General features: G+C 42.1%; 1 protein-coding gene across 1 annotated transcript in view; it reads right to left on the bottom strand.

Moving 5' to 3' along the window:
- LOC124621820 (tryptophan 2,3-dioxygenase) overlaps positions 1 to 18,051 on the bottom strand; it is a 421,662-nt gene that overhangs the window by 79,170 nt on the left and 324,441 nt on the right. The window contains exon 5 of the mRNA XM_047147258.1: positions 1,430 to 1,567. Coding sequence (XP_047003214.1) covers positions 1,430 to 1,567 — 138 coding nt within the window. The remainder of the gene's footprint in view (positions 1 to 1,429; positions 1,568 to 18,051) is intronic.

The following is an 18,051-nucleotide window of genomic DNA, read 5'->3' as shown; positions in this document are numbered from 1 at the left end:
AAAAGCTTATGTCTGTCTTGCCAGCGAGTTCTGAGGGAACCCTCCAGGTATGTTAGGTTGGCATTACCTGGTTGCTCGTAACCGCCAACTACCTCCAAGGAATGTATCCCTATGCTCCTGGCATTCTTCTTCGAACCTAGAAACTTCTCTAACGCTCACTGCCATCTTGATGACCACCAATAATTACAGTTTGAAAAGCGTTGCCGAAAAATTAATCTGGCCCAAAATTACTCCCTTGAAGAGGGCACGATGTTGAGCAATTTTCATCTCACTCTCGATTCGGGGACACACAGAAAATTGAGAGGCATGAATATTTTTATATTAGTTTACAGCTTAATTCCCAAAGAAAATAAATGTGCTATCACAAACAGGCCACAGAATGAATGTGGATAGAATGTTGCTCCACAATATGGACCATATTGTTGTCTGAAGTTTCCTCACAAGTGTATCACTTTCCTGAATTCATATGTGTGGTACACAGTAGAAGAACAGCTCTTTCAACAGCCTATGTCTTTGGCCTTGCTGTGATTTTCAGGATCACAGGAGAAGGTCACATACTGCACTAGTTTCCTGTGCGAGCGCATAATAAGCGAAGTAACAAATACACGAATCAAGTACTTCTTCATTTAAGACGAATACTGGTTTATCGGAATAATAAAATCGCCTCAATATGTGAAACTGGAGCAAATTTCAAAGCGGTTTTCTGCATTAGGTGAGTCTGCGGGAGAACATTATGACTACTTTCTGCCGCGCACCCATCAGATTATGCTGAAAAATCTTCTTGGGCATGGAGCAACGACAGAGACACTATTACGACACGATTTTACATTTACACGTGGGCTATGAAACATTGTCTGAACTCAGTGCACTTCTCTGACCTCACTTTTTAAATAACCTAAGCCATATTCTTTAATCCAGTCAAAGTTGACTGTAATCCAGTGTTTGTGTTAATATTAGAATTTAGGAAGATGGGTGGAGGTAGTTGTGAGTGAGAATGTTTCTCTGCACATCACAAACACATCGGTCCAGTCGGTGGGGAAGCACAGGATTCTTAGGTTACAACGTAATACATAACTGAGTCACAGAACAGAAAAAAAATTGTGCACAAAAATAGAATCGTTAACTCGTTTATATAAACTGTGATACACAAACACTGCCTACAACTATATGATTGACATTTATTTGTCAATTTATTTAGCAGAGGGCACAGAAACAAACACATCTTTTTGTCTATTCTCTGCAGTTAGACTAAAGTTGAGTGTGTAGTTCGATAAGAGTTCGCTATTGATGAATAATGGTCAGTTACAAGTCGTAGATCGATTTTTATGCACAGAAATGAATTTTTAAACGAAAATACCTACATTGACGAACACCGGTTCCATAAATTTTATAAATTTGTTGACTAAAATACAATTCCAAATGTACCGACCTGTTTGACGCCAAGTTTATTCTCCAGAAGTCTGAACTGCAAGCTCTGGAAGCCGGAGGCAGGTGACAGGTAATTACGGAATTCCATGAAATCCAGAGGCGTCATTGTCTCCAGAATCATCACCTGGTCCACCAGAAGCTGCAACCAAATGAAGCATAAGAAGTATAATGTACTGTCTCTCAAATTTATTTATTCTAATTCACATGAGTAAACGTATCCTAGGTTTCAAGGGTACTGAATAAATTGATTTTTTCCTCCTAGCCGTCTGCTGAGTTAATTGTCGGATGTCTCTCGTACATTCCAGACCTTTTCGAAGAAGACAGAACTTCATACTGACTGGATACAGTTCATTGGATACAGTGTTTTGCGGCAGTGGCTACTTGGTTCAATCCCAGACTTAGTTTTATGCCGATTCCATAATCGTTTATGATGTCACTGTTGGATGGGCCACAATCCTCCTTTTTTGCAACGTGCAGTTATTTTCTCGCAGTGGCGCGATTATGTTTTCGCTAGAAAATACATAAGCTCACGTATGGTGGGAATGTAAAACTGTTTGCACCCTATAAGTGAAATGACAGCAGGTTCTGCCGTTGCTTCAGACTTGGGGAGGAAGCCTTGGTGGGGATGGTGGTAGAGACCCTGTGAAGTATAGCTGCAGACTTTTTCGAATCATGCGGCGAATAACTATTAATGACTTATATGCTCTTGATTCTAGCATCCATAATGCTAATAACAATTAATTTTGAATAAAATACCATAGAAAAATGTTGTTGTCGGAATAATAGTCTATTACCTAGAGCCATACTAATATGCCAGAAATAGTCGTTGCTATCCTACGTTCAGTTTACATTTAATAATGAAAGACGGTGTGCTACCAGTTTTGTAGTTGGAGTATGAGTGACGGACCAAATCGAAGTTCCAAGTTGTTCAAACAGTGTAGGATTTCACAACCGGTGTTAACTCTACTTAAAAAGTTCCGGGCTGACACGCCGTGGTCAATGTGTAAAACTTTCCGCTAACGTTTCGTCTCCGGCTAGGGGAGACATCCTCAGAGGTGAAGCGGCAAACTACAATCAGAACTCGAGGGAGCGCCAACTGAATAGGCAGTATAGGGGTTACCACAGCCCACCAAGTGACGTCGGCTACGAGATTATCTCTGGTAGTGCCAACATTCACTACTGAAAGTGAGCGATCGTCATTCTGACGGTGCAGAGTCGACATCCATATTTTATCTAATTTGACACTTTATACTTTTCTGTTAGAATTATTACGGTGTTTATAAATCTCAATAGCCTCTATATACATGTGTGCAAGACAGAGTGATGTTTTCGGTATGACACTCGTCTCACTGAATTTCATTTCATGATTACCCACTTGGTATACATGTTCCGCTATTGCCGATTTATCCGTATGTCTTCTAATGTTTAACTAAACAAGTGTTAACACTTCTTTTCGTGGTACCAATATATACTACTAGTCCACAAGTCCTCAAGAAATTTTATATATGGGTAGCCAAAGAACGTCGTATATCTTTTGCCATTCTTAAATAGCCTTTAATCCTCCTGGTCGATCTGAAAATAGTTCCAACTTCATACTTGCCCAACACTTTCCCAGTGCGGTCTGTAATCTTAGTATTGACGAAAGAAAGACTCACTAGTAGGCCAGTCATTGTTCCTCGTTGATCCTGATTCCTTCCATAGTGCAGAGAGTTATCCATCTCATTGTTAGAATAAACGTTCTTCTTTCAGTATTCATGGCTCTTCGATACACCTCTTGTCCCAGTGTCCCATCCACATATTTGAATACAGATTGGTATCCCCCCACTGTCCTGGGCGTCTCCAGACAGCTGCTCGTTGGTCTTCGGAGCTCAGATCGAAGTGGGACTCATCACCGAAGACAATTCTACTCTAGTCAATGAGATTCCAGGCTGAAGACATGCCTAGAGACGCACCGAACCAACCTGACTTTCGCCCACCATTCGGCCCAACAACTAGGAGTAATTTGTTTGGGGTGCCGTTTCTTTCACAGCAGGACCCCTTTGGTTGTCATCCGCGCCAACGTCACTGAACAGCGGTACGTCGACGACATTCTACGCCCTAAATGGCAAGCCAACCTGACATTATATTTCAGCAAGATAATGTCCACCCGCACACGGCGAGAGTGTCTACCGCTTGTCTTCGTGCTTACGAAACCCTACCTTGGCCAGCAAGGTTGCATGTTGAGAGCAGTTAGAGCATTACGGGCAGGGCCTCCAACCAGCTCGGGTTTTTGGGTTATAACGCACCAACTGGACATAACTTGGCACGATATCCGTTAGGAGGACATCCAACAACTCTGTCAGTCAGTACCAAGCCGAATAACTGCTCTCATAAGCCCAGAGGTGGACCAACGCTTAATTGGCAAGCTCAATTTGTGAAGCTCTTTCTCTTGAATGAAACATCCAAATTTTCTGTAATTGTAAGTACTAGTTTGTCTGTACAAGTACATCACATTTACCGACTTTCTCCCCATTCAGATAATTCCCTCGTGGTGCGTCGTTTTTCTTTTTTGTCTTAGAATATACTACGGGGTGAACCACAAACTTTCACCTTACGACTGAGCATACAAATCACTTGTCCTGCTGCAAAATGACAAGAGATACACTCGGGTCAAAACATTGTTTAATATAGCTCAGCCTAACTGGTTTCATTGTTGAATGTAATGTTGTATTGAATATGATCCTGTATACTTGTATAATGGCAGAGTTCTGTTGCTAACACTGACAACATTGCGAATGTTGTCCCTAAACACACAGTTCAATATGTGTTAACCTATGACACTGAAGATATTAGATTCATCTCGCTTTGGGTCATCCCATACCACCCATACGTTATTCGTTCCTGCTTCAGTAACATTTCAAAGTAAGAGTATCTGATGAGGTTGAAAGTGATGACCTGCGAGTTATGATGTTTTGAGCACAGTGCTCGCTGCATCATTACTCTTGTGGAGGAAAGAAGCAAGAAAGGAACCAAAACTAAAATATTATTGGAAATGGACAATACAGGAGCTTATCCGTGGCCTTATTGAAGGGCACACTGCGACATTTGCACAAAATGTTACAGGAGAAGCTAAATACAGGCGGTGGAGCGTCAGCTTGTGTCCTGCACGTAGATAAAGCAACGTGAGTTTAGTGCGCTACCTGATCATGTAGCAAGGGGAATAGCGGAGTACGGCGAGACAGTTTGAAACAAGCCAGGACTGTCGTAAAATCTCAAACTGATACAGAGCTAATACATCTATCTGTGTAGCAGACAGGAGGAGAGTTTGGTTTGTGAAGATAATTATTTTTCTATTTTGTGGTGGGAGAAGAAGGCAACCTCCCCAATCTGGCACTTCGTTCGCCCGTCCCCCTTCAGCAAAATAATAGTAAATGAAATACAGATGATGACGTAAGAGTTAGGCTGGAACGCCGGAATGTAGTTTGCTCCTGTTAAGAAACACTTGGAGCGCGGACGGAGGTGTGAACTTAAAGCTCCCTGACAACGGACGAGTATAGTGTGTTATTCCTCCGAACTATCAGGCACTTCGGGGAGATGAGCAATGAAACAACTGAGATTTTTAACATGGTGATCAGAAAACGGTACTCATCTCGTACCACTACATTTCCTGATCACAGAATGGTAGCAGTCATTTCTTCCACGAGGAACATTTGAATCGACTACATTAGTTGTCACCAAATATATGAAGCTTCTAAGCTACTGTACCGTCTTTAAATCCTACTGTGGCGAGTAAAAGAAACTAGGGCAGATGTAAGAACATTTTTAAATAAAACTTACATTTGTTTACTACCTATACATTGACACAAAAGTCATAGGATAGCTACTAGTTTCGTGTCGGACCATCTCTTCCCTGGCGTAGCGCAGAAAATCGGTGAGGAAGTCCCCACGGGGACTGATGACATCAGATGTTAAGTCCCATAGTGCTCAGAGTCATTCTTGAAGTCCCCACAGAAATATTGAGCCGAGCTATCTCTATAGCCGTTCATAATTGCGAAATTGTTGGCGATGCACGATTTTGTTCACAAACTGACCTCCCAATTACGTCCAATAAATGTTTGATGGATTCATGTGGGGGGGAATCTGGGTGACCAAACCATTTACTCGAATTGTCCAGAATGTTCTTCAAGCCAATCATGGACAATTGTGGCCCAGTGACATGGCGCATTATAATTCATATAAATTACATCACTGTTCGGGAACATGAAGTCCATGAATGGCTGCAAACGGTCTCCAAGTATCCGAACATAACCATTTCCAGTCAAGAATCAGTTCAGTTGGACCGGAGAACCCAGTCCATTCCATCTGAACACAGCCCACACCATTATGGAGCAACTAGCAGCTTGCACAGTACCTTAATGATAACTTGGGTCCATGGTTTCGTGGGCTCTGCGCCACAATCGAGCACTACCATCAACTTTTACCAACTAAAAATCGGGACTCATCTGACCAGGTCATATTTTTCTAGTCGTCTAGAGTGCAACCAATGTGGTCACGAGCTGACGAGAGGCATCACAGGCGATGTCGTGTTGTTGGAAAACACTCGCTTCGGTCGTATGCTACCATAGCCTATTAACGTGAAATTATGTCGCACTGTCTTAACAAATACTTTTGTCGTACGTCCCACGTTGATTTCTGAGTTGTCTGTGTTGAGAGGTAATGCCTGAAATTTGGTATCCTCGGCATACTCTTGACACTATGCTTCGCGGAATATTGAGTTCCCTAACGATCTCAAAAATGAAATATCCCACGCGTCTAGCTCCAACTACCATTCCGCATTCAAAGTCTTAATTCGCGTCGTGCGGCCATAATCACGTCGGACACCTGTTCACGTACCTCACCTGAATACAAATGACAGTTTCGGCAATGCACTGCCCTTTTATATCTCGTGTACACGAAACTACTGCCATCTGTTTATGTGCATACCGCCATCGCACGGCTTTGTCACCTCAGTTTAAATTTACAGTTCTAGATGTAAGCGTAGGCTTTTACGGCCGTTATCATTGACAATAAAATTCTTCTTGGAAAGTGACAGCATAGTCATTAAGTAAAATCCATTATTGCAAATTGCCTTCCTCAGAGTGTTTTGCTTACTCTCGCAAATTAACACACGCAGTCCCGCAGGAGACCACAACGGCCGCAGGTCACAGAGTACTGGCACACCTCAGCCGCCACTAGGCAGCAAGTGAACAGCGCTGCGTCATAACTGCCGCTCGTTTATCGTTCGCCTATTTCCACCAATGTTACGAAATAAAGCAAACACCAGTCAAGGATGTCAATTGCGACCAATAACAAGAAATAAAACAAAAGCCGGTAAAGGACTACAATAGCCATCCTCCTCATCCTCAATATCCTATCAGATTGCGAAAGCAGCTTCTTGCACTGCTAAATAATAAACAAGTTTTCCTCATTCGGCAGTTAGCAAAAGGCCCTTTGCAACAGCGGCTGAAACGTCGGAGAATTTTGCGTATTGGCATGCTGTCACACACCCTGAAGAATTTTGTTGACAGTTAAATTTCTAATATGTATGAAATGAATTTCAATTAAATTTTATATTAGAAAAATAAATTGAAATTCAGTTGTAAATAAGAAATAAACTGAAATGTTGCTAGTAATTATTTACAAATGTAAGAACGTAATTTTTTATCACTTATAAACTTTAACGAGAAGGATGGCACTTTTTTATGTTGGGAGAGCAGGTAGCGGCTGCCATTAGAATACAGTTGTACAAGTGTTCATCTGTCGGTCCGTTTCTGTACTAGTTTTTTTATTAATGCCATAGCGTAAAAATAAAATTTATAAGCTGTACATTATCTACACTTCTAAGAACAACTTGAACCATAACAGACATTTTTCCATAGAACAAGAGACCAAATATTCTCAGAGCTTCAAGAAAGCGCTTTTAAAGATAAATCATTTTAAAAATCAATCAGTTTCAACACCATGGCAGTACTGTCTTCTTTAAAAATCAAAACGAACCGTGACAAAAGTGGAGAATTCTTCAGCATCAATCACCATAAAAAACAATTTGGCAAACTGTGCAACAACTTAAATGCATCTGAAATCTTGGAAGCGTGTATTGAATTACCTTCTCAAATCTGAAAGATGTTCAATGTTAATCCTGTTGTACAGTGGCGTAGAAGTACCTTGCTTGTCAAGACTTTGTTTCAAACAGGCAATGTTCATCTTCATATTGGATGAGATTTTCTTCCTACAGTTCAAGCTTTTTTGAGAATGAAGCAACACCTGAAATTTTTCTGCTCCGAGTTATGGTTATTTAACTTTTTGATGATGCTTGAGAGAAAATCAAAACCTTATCTTCTGTTTCACGGAAGATTAATCTCTTTCTTTCAAAAATTCTACTAAGGCAGCAAGCAACTCTTGAAAACGTTGTAAAACTCTGCCTCTGCTAAGCCACGAATTTACGTGAGAGACTGGAGATCACCACACTGGAGTTTACTTCATCAGTCAGTGCTCTGAACAAATGTCTCTGAATTGCTTGGATCTAACTTTGTTCACCACTTTAATGACTGTTTTCCTTATGCTGTTCATATTAAAAATCCTTCCACAGAGTGACTGCTGGTGCTTTACACAGGGATAAGACAGAAAATCCGGAACGCTGTCGTCTTTACGACACAAGGCTGTGAATCCCTCCTCTCGCTTTTCATCGCAGGAGCTTCATCAGTTGCAGGATTTTTTATATGAGTATTTTCAGAGCTGATAACATCTTTAAAGCCGGCCGGGGTGGCCGAGCGGTTCTAGGCGCTACAGTCTCGAACCGCGCGACCGCTACGGTCGCAGGTTGGAATCCTGCCTCGGGCATGGATGTGTGTGATGTCCTTAGGTTACTTAGGTTTAAGTAGTTCTAAGTTCTAGGGGACTGATGACCTCAGAAGTTAAGTCCCATAGTGCTCAGGGCCATTTGAACCATTTTGAACATCTTTAAATGCTAAAAATATGTCCTTTCCTGCGGTGTGTCCTGTGCGTGGTATAATCCTTACCGGCTCCTCTCTTTTTTAGAAATTATCAAAAGCCATTCTTGCAAAGACTGCCAACTTAGCTTTATCAACTATATCTGCCGATACGTTAAATTATAGGGGAAAACAGCTGCAGCAATCGAAGTAATGTCACAACTGATAACCTCAAACCTCCCGTTTATTATATTTGCAGAAAGCTGTACTGATTTAATAGCAGACATTATAACCAGGAGCAAATGTTATAATATCATCTGTTTGATTTAATAGTTTAGTTTCTTAAGTTTCTGGATGTTAATTTAATATAGAATAGCCAGAATTCTCACGTTTTCGTTTGCAATTTTGTCATATATTACAAGTTTGAATCTCTGCGTATTAATCTAATTTATTAGACACAGTTCCTGCATTTCCGTCAATATCTACAGTAGAGTTCCGCAGCATGTGCCGATAGTCCATTTATCTGGGTGGTTTAGTTTTCCACAGTCTTTAGTGTGGATAGGGACTATGATTGTTCTGTACTGATGGGAGCCGAGTTGGTGACACTTCGCTCTCAGCTCCAGGCTGTGATGGCTTTGGTTACACAGCTTGAGGCTGCAGTGGATGGGCACCACTGTTCTGGGCTGGCAGTGGGGATCCAATGGACGCCCAGCACATCCGAGTGCTCCGATTGGTCCTCACTGGTAGCCAGCCATTACTGCCCACACTGAGGTTGCCCTCTCACTGGTGATCGAGTGGGAGGTCGCTTGGGGGCATAGCAGGTGGCGAAAGACTTCTCAAGGGGCCACACGTAAGGCCTTCCTGGTGTTCCAGGTGTTGTAAGTGGCTGATACTGTCGCTGAGCCAGATCCGTCACCTGTCCTGTTACAGAGGAAACCTCTCAGCCTGCGAAATCTGGACAATCACAGAGGCTGGGACTATTGATAGTTGGGAGCTCCAGCGTTAGGCGCATCATGGGGCCCTTTAGTGGCATGGCTGCCTAGAAGGGGAAGGAAGCCAGTGTGCACTCTGTCTACGTACTGGGTGGAGTCATTCCAGACCTGCAACAGGTCCTCCTGGATTCCATGAAGAGCACAGGATCCCTATCCAACTCACAATGGTACCAATGATGTGTGTCACTTTGGATCAGAAGAGATTCTCTCTGGTTTCGAACAGCTAACAGAAGTTGTAAAGGCTGCCACTGTTGTTTGCGAGATCAAAGCAGAGCTGACCATTTGCAGCATAGTCGACAGGACTGATTGCGGACCTCTGGTACAGAGCCGAGTGGATGCTCTGAATCAGAGGCCCAGACGGTTCTGTGACCGTGTAGGCTGCAGATTTCTCGACTTGCGCCAAAGAGTGGTTGGGTTTCGGGTTTCGCTGAATAGGTCAGGAGTCCACTATATGTAGGAGGCGACTATACGGGTAGCAGGGGCTGTGTGGCGTGGACTGGGCGGTTTTTTTTAGGTTAGAGGGTCTCGGGAAAACACCAAAAACGGCTTTAGTCACAAAGGGAGCGGCAGAACACAGGAAGAACGTAGATACAGGAACCATTGGTATAACAGTTGTAAATTGTCGTGGCTGTGCTCCAAGCGCTAATAGGAAACACTGAGGCTCAAATCGTTATAGGCGCTGAAAGCCGGCTAAAAGAGAGAGAAGGTCAGCCGAAATTTTTGTGAAGATCCTAATGCGTTTTCGAGAGGATAGGCTAAGCACCGTTGGCAGTGGCATGTTTGTCGTTGTTACAAGTATGAGGGCTTTCAAATAAAAATGTGACCCTCAACTACATACCTTCATACTCAGAGTTGAAATATAAAAAGTTATGGCTGATTTCGTTGTCTAGGGGGTGGGATACGTAGTTGCCGCATTACATGCCAAATACTGCTGAGTCTCCAGTATACAAAATGAATACACACATGAATCAAATTGTCGAAGGTTCCTATCACTCAGCAATTGCGAATTTTGAATGTAACATAGAAATTTATAAATGAAAGATTGCAATTAAATAAAATCTGCAGGTCCTATTGTAACGACTTTAAATGATGAGTACGACAGCAGAAGTACTTTTAAGAGCGCCGTTTATTTCTGCAAAACGCTTATTGGTGTCGATGGTCCAGCAATTAAATAAAATATAAGTTGAATAACAGAGAAACAATAGATTTCTACTTCTCATAATTAGTTATAAACAACAACATAGCTCGCAAGATATTCACTTCTGAATGCATACTATGTCTTCACTGCAGAAGCCATAGAAATCTCACAAGTGCACAAGTCGGCACACACCGTCAGGTGGCTTGCGGAGTATAAATGTGGATGTAGATGTAGATGCGAAATATTTCTATCTCCCGCGACCATGCGCAAAGTGCTCACCACTCTCCAAGTATTTCCTGTGGCTGTCCGTTGCGCCTTCCCGTCTAGCACTCCCCCGTGTCCTCTGTGACCCAATGCTCTTCCCCCACCCATACAGTCTCCCCATTGACTTCCGTAGTCGTCTAGCATAGTAACGAGCGCTGTGTTTGGATAGAGGGCTCCTGCCATGTCTCCGAGCCAATGCACACTCACAAACATACTGAAACACATACGAAATACTGGATTTACATTTAAATAACTTGAAACTAATATAATATCCCTATGTCTGGACCATAAACACGCTCTAACACACATTATCAAATACATAAAGAAATCAAATAAACATATATCAAAGGAACAGATACAAAAGTAGGCCAGTAGCCTAATGTCTCTGTGCTTTCTAAAACACAGTAAATTTTTGACCAATTTCTTCATGAATAATATATATGTATCGGATATAAACAAAGACATATACGAATAGATATATTTATAAGCATGTTGCTACCGTTTTTTCGTGTAACAGATCAATAGTAATCGGCCACTTTGACCTCCAATAATTCATGCACTATTCTAGTTATATGCCCATAATTCGTACCAATTTAGGTTTACACTAATAAATTTCTAAAGACGTGTCGATCGACAAAATCGGATGAACCGTTCAGATTTTGGAAATTCGTTGCTGGGTGTTACTTGTGCAATTTGCAGTCAGTTAAACTAACAATGATATTGAAAATCTGATTACACCATCAGAATCTTCCTGTAAATAATGGTAATGTTCATGTTTCTTTTTAAGGTATCATGATTCTTCTGGCTATTATTAATTTCTACATGAATTGTGAAATGTCTGTCATTATGGTTTCACGAAGTCCGCCATCTTTGGCACTCCCGGCACACAAATCTCCTTCATCGACACAATGCACAGTCCTTGACACAGTGTCAACATGGACTTCCCAGCCATGCGGTTGACCTGGACCACGCACTGGGGCTACCCCTCTTGCTCTGGCATATGTTCGGCACTATGCGGTTGCTGACGAACCCCGGCTTGCCGAGCGGCCCGTGCGGCCAAACCAACTCCGAACTTTGAATATTTTCAGGGCGCCACAACTCGCGTTACCTCACAAGTGTGTGTGTGTGTGTGTGTGTGTGTGTGTGTGTGTGTGTGTGTGTGTGTGTGTGTGTGAAATCTTATGGTACTTAACTGCTAAGGTCATCAGTCCCCAAGCTTACACACTACTTAACCTAAATTATCCAAAGGACAAACACACACAGCCATGCCCGAGGGAGGACTTGAACCTCCGCCGGGACCAGCCGCATAGTCCATGACTGGAGCGCCCTAGACCGCACGGCTAATTCCGCGCGGCTACCTCACAAGTAATTTATCTTGTCGCAAAATTGAAGTAGATAGTTCCTGTGAGTTTGTATGGGCAGAAGTCATTGTTGGTCAACGGAATAAAATAATAATTATGTCCTTTTACCGACCTCCCAATTGAGATGACACAATTCCTGAAAGGTTGATTTCAAACACGTACCCGACTCATACGAATATAGTTGGTAGTGACTTTAATTTACCCTCGATGTGTTGGCGAAAATACATGTTTAATTCCGGAGGTACGCATAAAACATAATCTGAAATTGTTCTAAACGCATTGTCTGAAAACTATCTCGAGCAGTTAGTTTATCAGCCCACGCGAATAGTAACGGTTGTGGAAACACACTTGACCTCTTGGTAACAAATAATCCTCAGTTAATAACGAGCATAAAAACGGATACAGGGATTAGTGAACACAGGGTTGTCGTAGCGAGACTGAATATTGTATCTCCCAAATCGTCCAAAAATAAACGAAACATATATCTATTCAAAAAAGCAGATAAAAATTTAGTTGACGCCTTCCTGAGAGACAACCTCCACTCCTTTCAAATTAACAATATAAGTGTAGACCAGATGTGGCTTGAATTCAAAGAAACAGTATCTGCAGCAGTTGAGAGATTTATACCAAATAAATTAACATACGACGGAGCTGATCCTCCTTGGTACACAAAACGCATCAGAACATTGTTGCAGAAACAGCGAAACAAACAAGCCAAATTTAAACACACGCAAAATCCCCCAGATTGTAAATCTTTTACAGAATTTCGAAATTTATGGCGGACTTCAATGCAAGACGCTTATAATAGTTTCCACAACGAAACTTTGCCTCGAAACCTGGCAGACAATCCAAAGAGATTCTGGTCGTATATGAAGTATGCTTGCGACAAGACACAATCAATGCCTTCTCTGCGCGATAGCAATGGAGATACTATTGAAGACAGTGCTGCCAAAGCAGAGTTACTAAACACAGCCTTCCAAAATGCCTTCACAACAGAAGACGAAGTAAAAATTCCAGAATTCGAATCAAAAACAGTTGCCAACATGAGTAACGTAGAAGTAAATATACTCGGAGTAGTGAAGCAACTTAAATAACTTAATAAAGCAAGTCTTCTGGTCCAGACTGCATACCAATTACGTTCCTTTCAGAGTATACTGATGCAACACCTCCATACTTAACAATCATATACAACCGTTCGCTCGACGAAATATCCGTAACCAAAGACTGAAAAGTTGCACAGGTCACACCAATATTCAAGAGAGGTCATAGGAGTAATCCACTAAATTACAGGCCCATATCATTAATGTCGATATGCAGCGGGATTTTGGAACATATATTGTGTCCGAACATTATGAACTACCTGGAAGAAAACGGCCTATTGGCACAGTCTACATGAATTTAGAAAACATCGCTCTTGTGAAACACATCTAGCTCTTTATTTGCATGAAGTGTCGAGTGCTCTTGAGAAGGGATTTCAGATTGATTCCTTATTTCTGGATTTCCGGAAGGCTTTTGACACTGTACCACACAATCGGCTTATAGTGAAGTTGCGTGCTTATGTAATATCATCTCTGTTATGTGACTGGATTTGTGATTTTCTGTGAGAGAGGTCACAGTTCGTAGTAACTGACGGAAAGTCATCGAGTAAAACAGAAGTGATTTCTGGCGCTCCCCGAGGCAGTGTTATAGGCCTTTTGCTGTTCCTTATCTATATAAACGAATAAGGGAGACAATCTGAGCAGCCGTTTTAGGTTGTTTGCAAATGACGCTGTCGTTTATCGACTAATAAAGTCATCAGAAGATCAAAACAAAGTTAAAAACGATTGAGAAAAGATATCTGTATGGTGTGAAAATTGGCAGTTGACCCTAAATAACGAAAAGTGTGAGGTTATCCACATGAGTGGTAAAAGGAATCCGGTAAACTTCGGTTACACGATAAATCAGTCAAATCTAAAGGCCCTAAACTCAACTAAATACCTAGGAATTACAATTACGAACAAGTTAAATTGGAAGGAACACAAAGAAAATCTTGTGGGGAAGGCTAACCGAAGACTGCGTTTTATTGGTAGGAGACTTTAAGGAGACTGCCTACACTACGCTTGTCCGTCCTCTTTTAGAATACTGCTGCACGATGGGGGATCCTTACCAGACAGGAATGACGGAGTACATCGAAAAAGTTCAAAGAAGGGCAGCACGTTTTGTACTGTTACGATATAGGGGAGAGAGTGTCATTGAAATGATACAGGATTTGGGGTGGACGTTATTAAAACAAAGGCATTTTTCGTTGCGGTGGAATCCTCTCACGAAATTCCAATCATCAATTTTCTCCTTCGAATGCGAAAATATTTTATTGACACCGACCTACATAGGGAGAAACGATCACCATGATAAAGTAAGAGGAATCAGAGTTCGCACGGAAAGGTATAGGTGTTCGTCCTTTCCGCGCGCTGTACGAGATTGGAATAATAGAGAATTGTGAAGGTGGTTCGATGAACCCTCTGCCAGGCACTTAAATGTGATTTGTAGAATATCCATGTAGATGTAGATGAAACGTTTTTTTAAGACTTCCAAATAATAAATCGGCAAATTCTGTGCAATAATAAATGAAACCCGGAATGGCATATCAGTTACTGCTTTGTCCTTGCCTAATGGTTTGAAAAAAAGTTGGTTGTTGAATATTAGGTTTTGTATTTTAGCTGTCTTACCTTTTCTTTCCTTAGTTGAGAATCCAGCGAAAATCCCTTTGAGTCCCTGAGTGAAAGGTTTTGAAGTGTGTTTCGACGTTCCCTTTCTCCCAACTGATTCACATGAATAGAACGGTAAACACACGCACAGGGTGTTCGGAAATTTCCGTCACGAACTTCTAGGACTTGTAGAACGGATCGAGTCCATAATATTTTTTATAGGAACCCATGTCCAGAAACGTACCATTTCCTTTCTACTGCTGTTTCAGTTCAATTGAGATGTTTAACTCATCCACTTATGTTTGAGGAACTGAATTAGGGGTGATTCAGTACAGTTATTAGTTAACAAATTCGAAAGGAAGCGTAACGAAACATTCACTTATCACTTAGGTACATTTGTTTGTAACAACACTTGAACATTACGTGTTTACATTATTCCGAAACAAAAAAAGAACCCAGCACATTATACGTACAGAAAAGCACCGATGCATTAAACAGTCACTCAGTGTGTTGTTACAGACATTGTACCTACGAAGCATGTTCTGGTACACACTCGCCATGCCACCTGGCGTCTCTTCAGTTTCTCGTGCAGCGGCCAGAACTCGTGCCGTTAGATTTTCCTCTGTCTCTATAGGAGTCTCATAAATTCAGCTTTGCATACGACGTTGTGTGACATCAAGCGACCGTTGTAATATACATCATCCTGCTTATCCTACTGCATACCATAACAAGCAACTCTGGGACTTGCCTCTTTCCCTCAGCAGATGTGGACGCATTACAAATATGAATTGAAACCGTCATAGAATGGGAGCGGTACATTTTTGGACAAGGGATCCTACTTAGATTATTATGCACTCATTCCGCTTTACAAGTTCTACATCTACATATATACTCCGCTGGCCACCAAGTGGTGTGTGGCGGAAGGCACATTTCGCGCCAAATTCATATTTCCCACTTCCTGTTCCAGTCGCGGATCGCGCATGGGGAAAACGAACGACTAATTTCTCTTATCTTTGAATGGTGATCATTGCGCGATCTGAAAGTTGGTGGTAATAATATATGCTCTACATCCTCAGCCGGCCGGAGTGGCCGAGCGGTTAAAGGCGCTACAGTCTGGAACCGCACGACCGCTACGGTCGCAGGTTCGAATCCTGCCTTGGGCATGGATGTGTGTGATGTCCTTAGGTTAGTTAGGTTTAAGTAGTTCTAAGTTCTAGGGGACTTATGACCACAGCAGTTGAGTCCCATAGTGCTCAGAGCCATTTGACCCATTTTGAACATCCTCAGCGAAGATCGGATTTCGGAAATTAGTGAGAAGCCCCTTCCGTTTAGCGCGTCGTCTATCTGCATGTGTGTCCCTCTTCAAACTTTCTATGAGATTTGTAACGCTCTCGCGATGGCTGAATGTATCAGTCACGAATCTTGACGTTCTTCTTTGGACCTTCTCAATCTCTTGAATCAGACCCAACTACAGACGATCAATACTCTAAGACTGGACGAACTAACGTATAGTAAGCAATTTCCTTTGCTGAACTGCATCGCTTCGGGATTCTACCAATAAACCACAATCTAGAGTTCGCCTTGCCCGTTATTTGTTAATCCGATCATTCCATTTGAGATCATTTCGAATAGTCACACCCAGATACTTGACGGAGGTTACCGCTTTCAGACACTGGGCATTTATTTTGTATTCGTACATCAATGATGATTTTCGCCTTGTTATACGCAGTAGGTGAAATGGAAATGGCTCTGAGCACTATGGGACTCAACTGCTGAGGTCATTAGTCCCCTAGAACTTAGAACTAGTTAAACCTAACTAACCTAAAGACATCACAAACATCCATGCCCGAGGCAGGATTCGAACCTGCGACCGTAGCGGTCTTGCGGTTCCAGACTGCAGCGCCTGTAACCGCACGGCCACTTCGGCCGGCTACGCAGTAGGTTACACTTACTAATATTGAGAGATAACTGCCAGTCATTACACCACGCATTTATTTTCTGCAAATCATCATTGATTTGTTCACAACTTTCCTGTACTCTACTGCATCATCGGCAAACAGTCTAATGCCGCTGTCGATACCACCAACCAGATCGTTTATGTAAATCGTAAAAAGCAGCGGACCTATTACACCTGAAGTTACGCTTGTTTCTGTTGAAGTCATCCCATTCAGGACGACATACTGCTCTGTCTGTTAGAAAACTTTTTATCCAACCGCATACGTCATCGGATAGTCGGTAAGCGCGCACTTTTTGGAGCAAGCGACAGTGCAGAACTGAGTCGAACGCCTTTCGAAAGTCGAGGAATACGGCGTCAACCTGAGAGCCAGTATCTAGAGCCTGTTGTATATCATGCACAAAGAGGGCCAGCTATGTCTCGCACGACCGCTGTTTCCTAAAACCGTGCTGGTTTCTGCAGATGAGCTTCTCAGAGTCTAGAAAGGTCATTATGTATGAACACAAAATATGTTCCATGACTCTACAATAAATCGATGTCAGTGAAATTGGCAGGTAATTATGTGCATCTGATTTTCCACCCTTCTTGTAGATTGCTGTGACCTGGGCCTTCTTCCAGTCCCGTGGAACTTTCCACTGTTCCAATGATCTCTGATAAACGATGGATAAGAATGGTGCTATATTTGTAGCCTAGTGTGGTGTGCGTACTGTAAGACCTTCGGTACAGACACCATCAGATTATTTGACTTGTCGCTGTAACGAAGTAGACGAGTGTCAGCAATATGTCTCGCGGTCTTATCGTGGCGTGTTTATCTTCTGCCGTTAGGTCAGACGATAGAAATGCCACTTGCACGCTTAGAGTAGCAGATTGACGGTGACCATCTTTAAACAGAACTTGATTAATTTTCACACACATTTATCTAAATAATAAAAATCATAAACCTTACTTAACTTGATTCTGGATGCTATTTACAATGGACAGTCTGAAGTTCCTTTGGTCTTGGTACGTTAATCTTATTCTCACAAATCTCTGATACTTGACAAAGTGTGTATACATTTCTCGTCACGGCTATGTACAGGAATATGGTAATCTTGTTAGGCACAGACTGAAACTTGACTACAGACTAATGCAGACTGATGCAGACTGACTAATCGGAGGTCTGTACACTCGTTATAATACCTCGCGCGTTCAGGTACGACTGCGCGAGTGTGATCGCGACGAGAAAAGGTTCTACGTTAGCAGCAATCTCATTGGCTGCGTTACATATTAATACGCGGATCGGC

This window comes from Schistocerca americana, chromosome 7 (assembly GCF_021461395.2).
Source record: "Schistocerca americana isolate TAMUIC-IGC-003095 chromosome 7, iqSchAmer2.1, whole genome shotgun sequence".
Lineage (NCBI taxonomy): Eukaryota > Metazoa > Arthropoda > Insecta > Orthoptera > Acrididae > Schistocerca > Schistocerca americana.
This window is presented reverse-complemented; position numbering and strand designations above follow the sequence as displayed.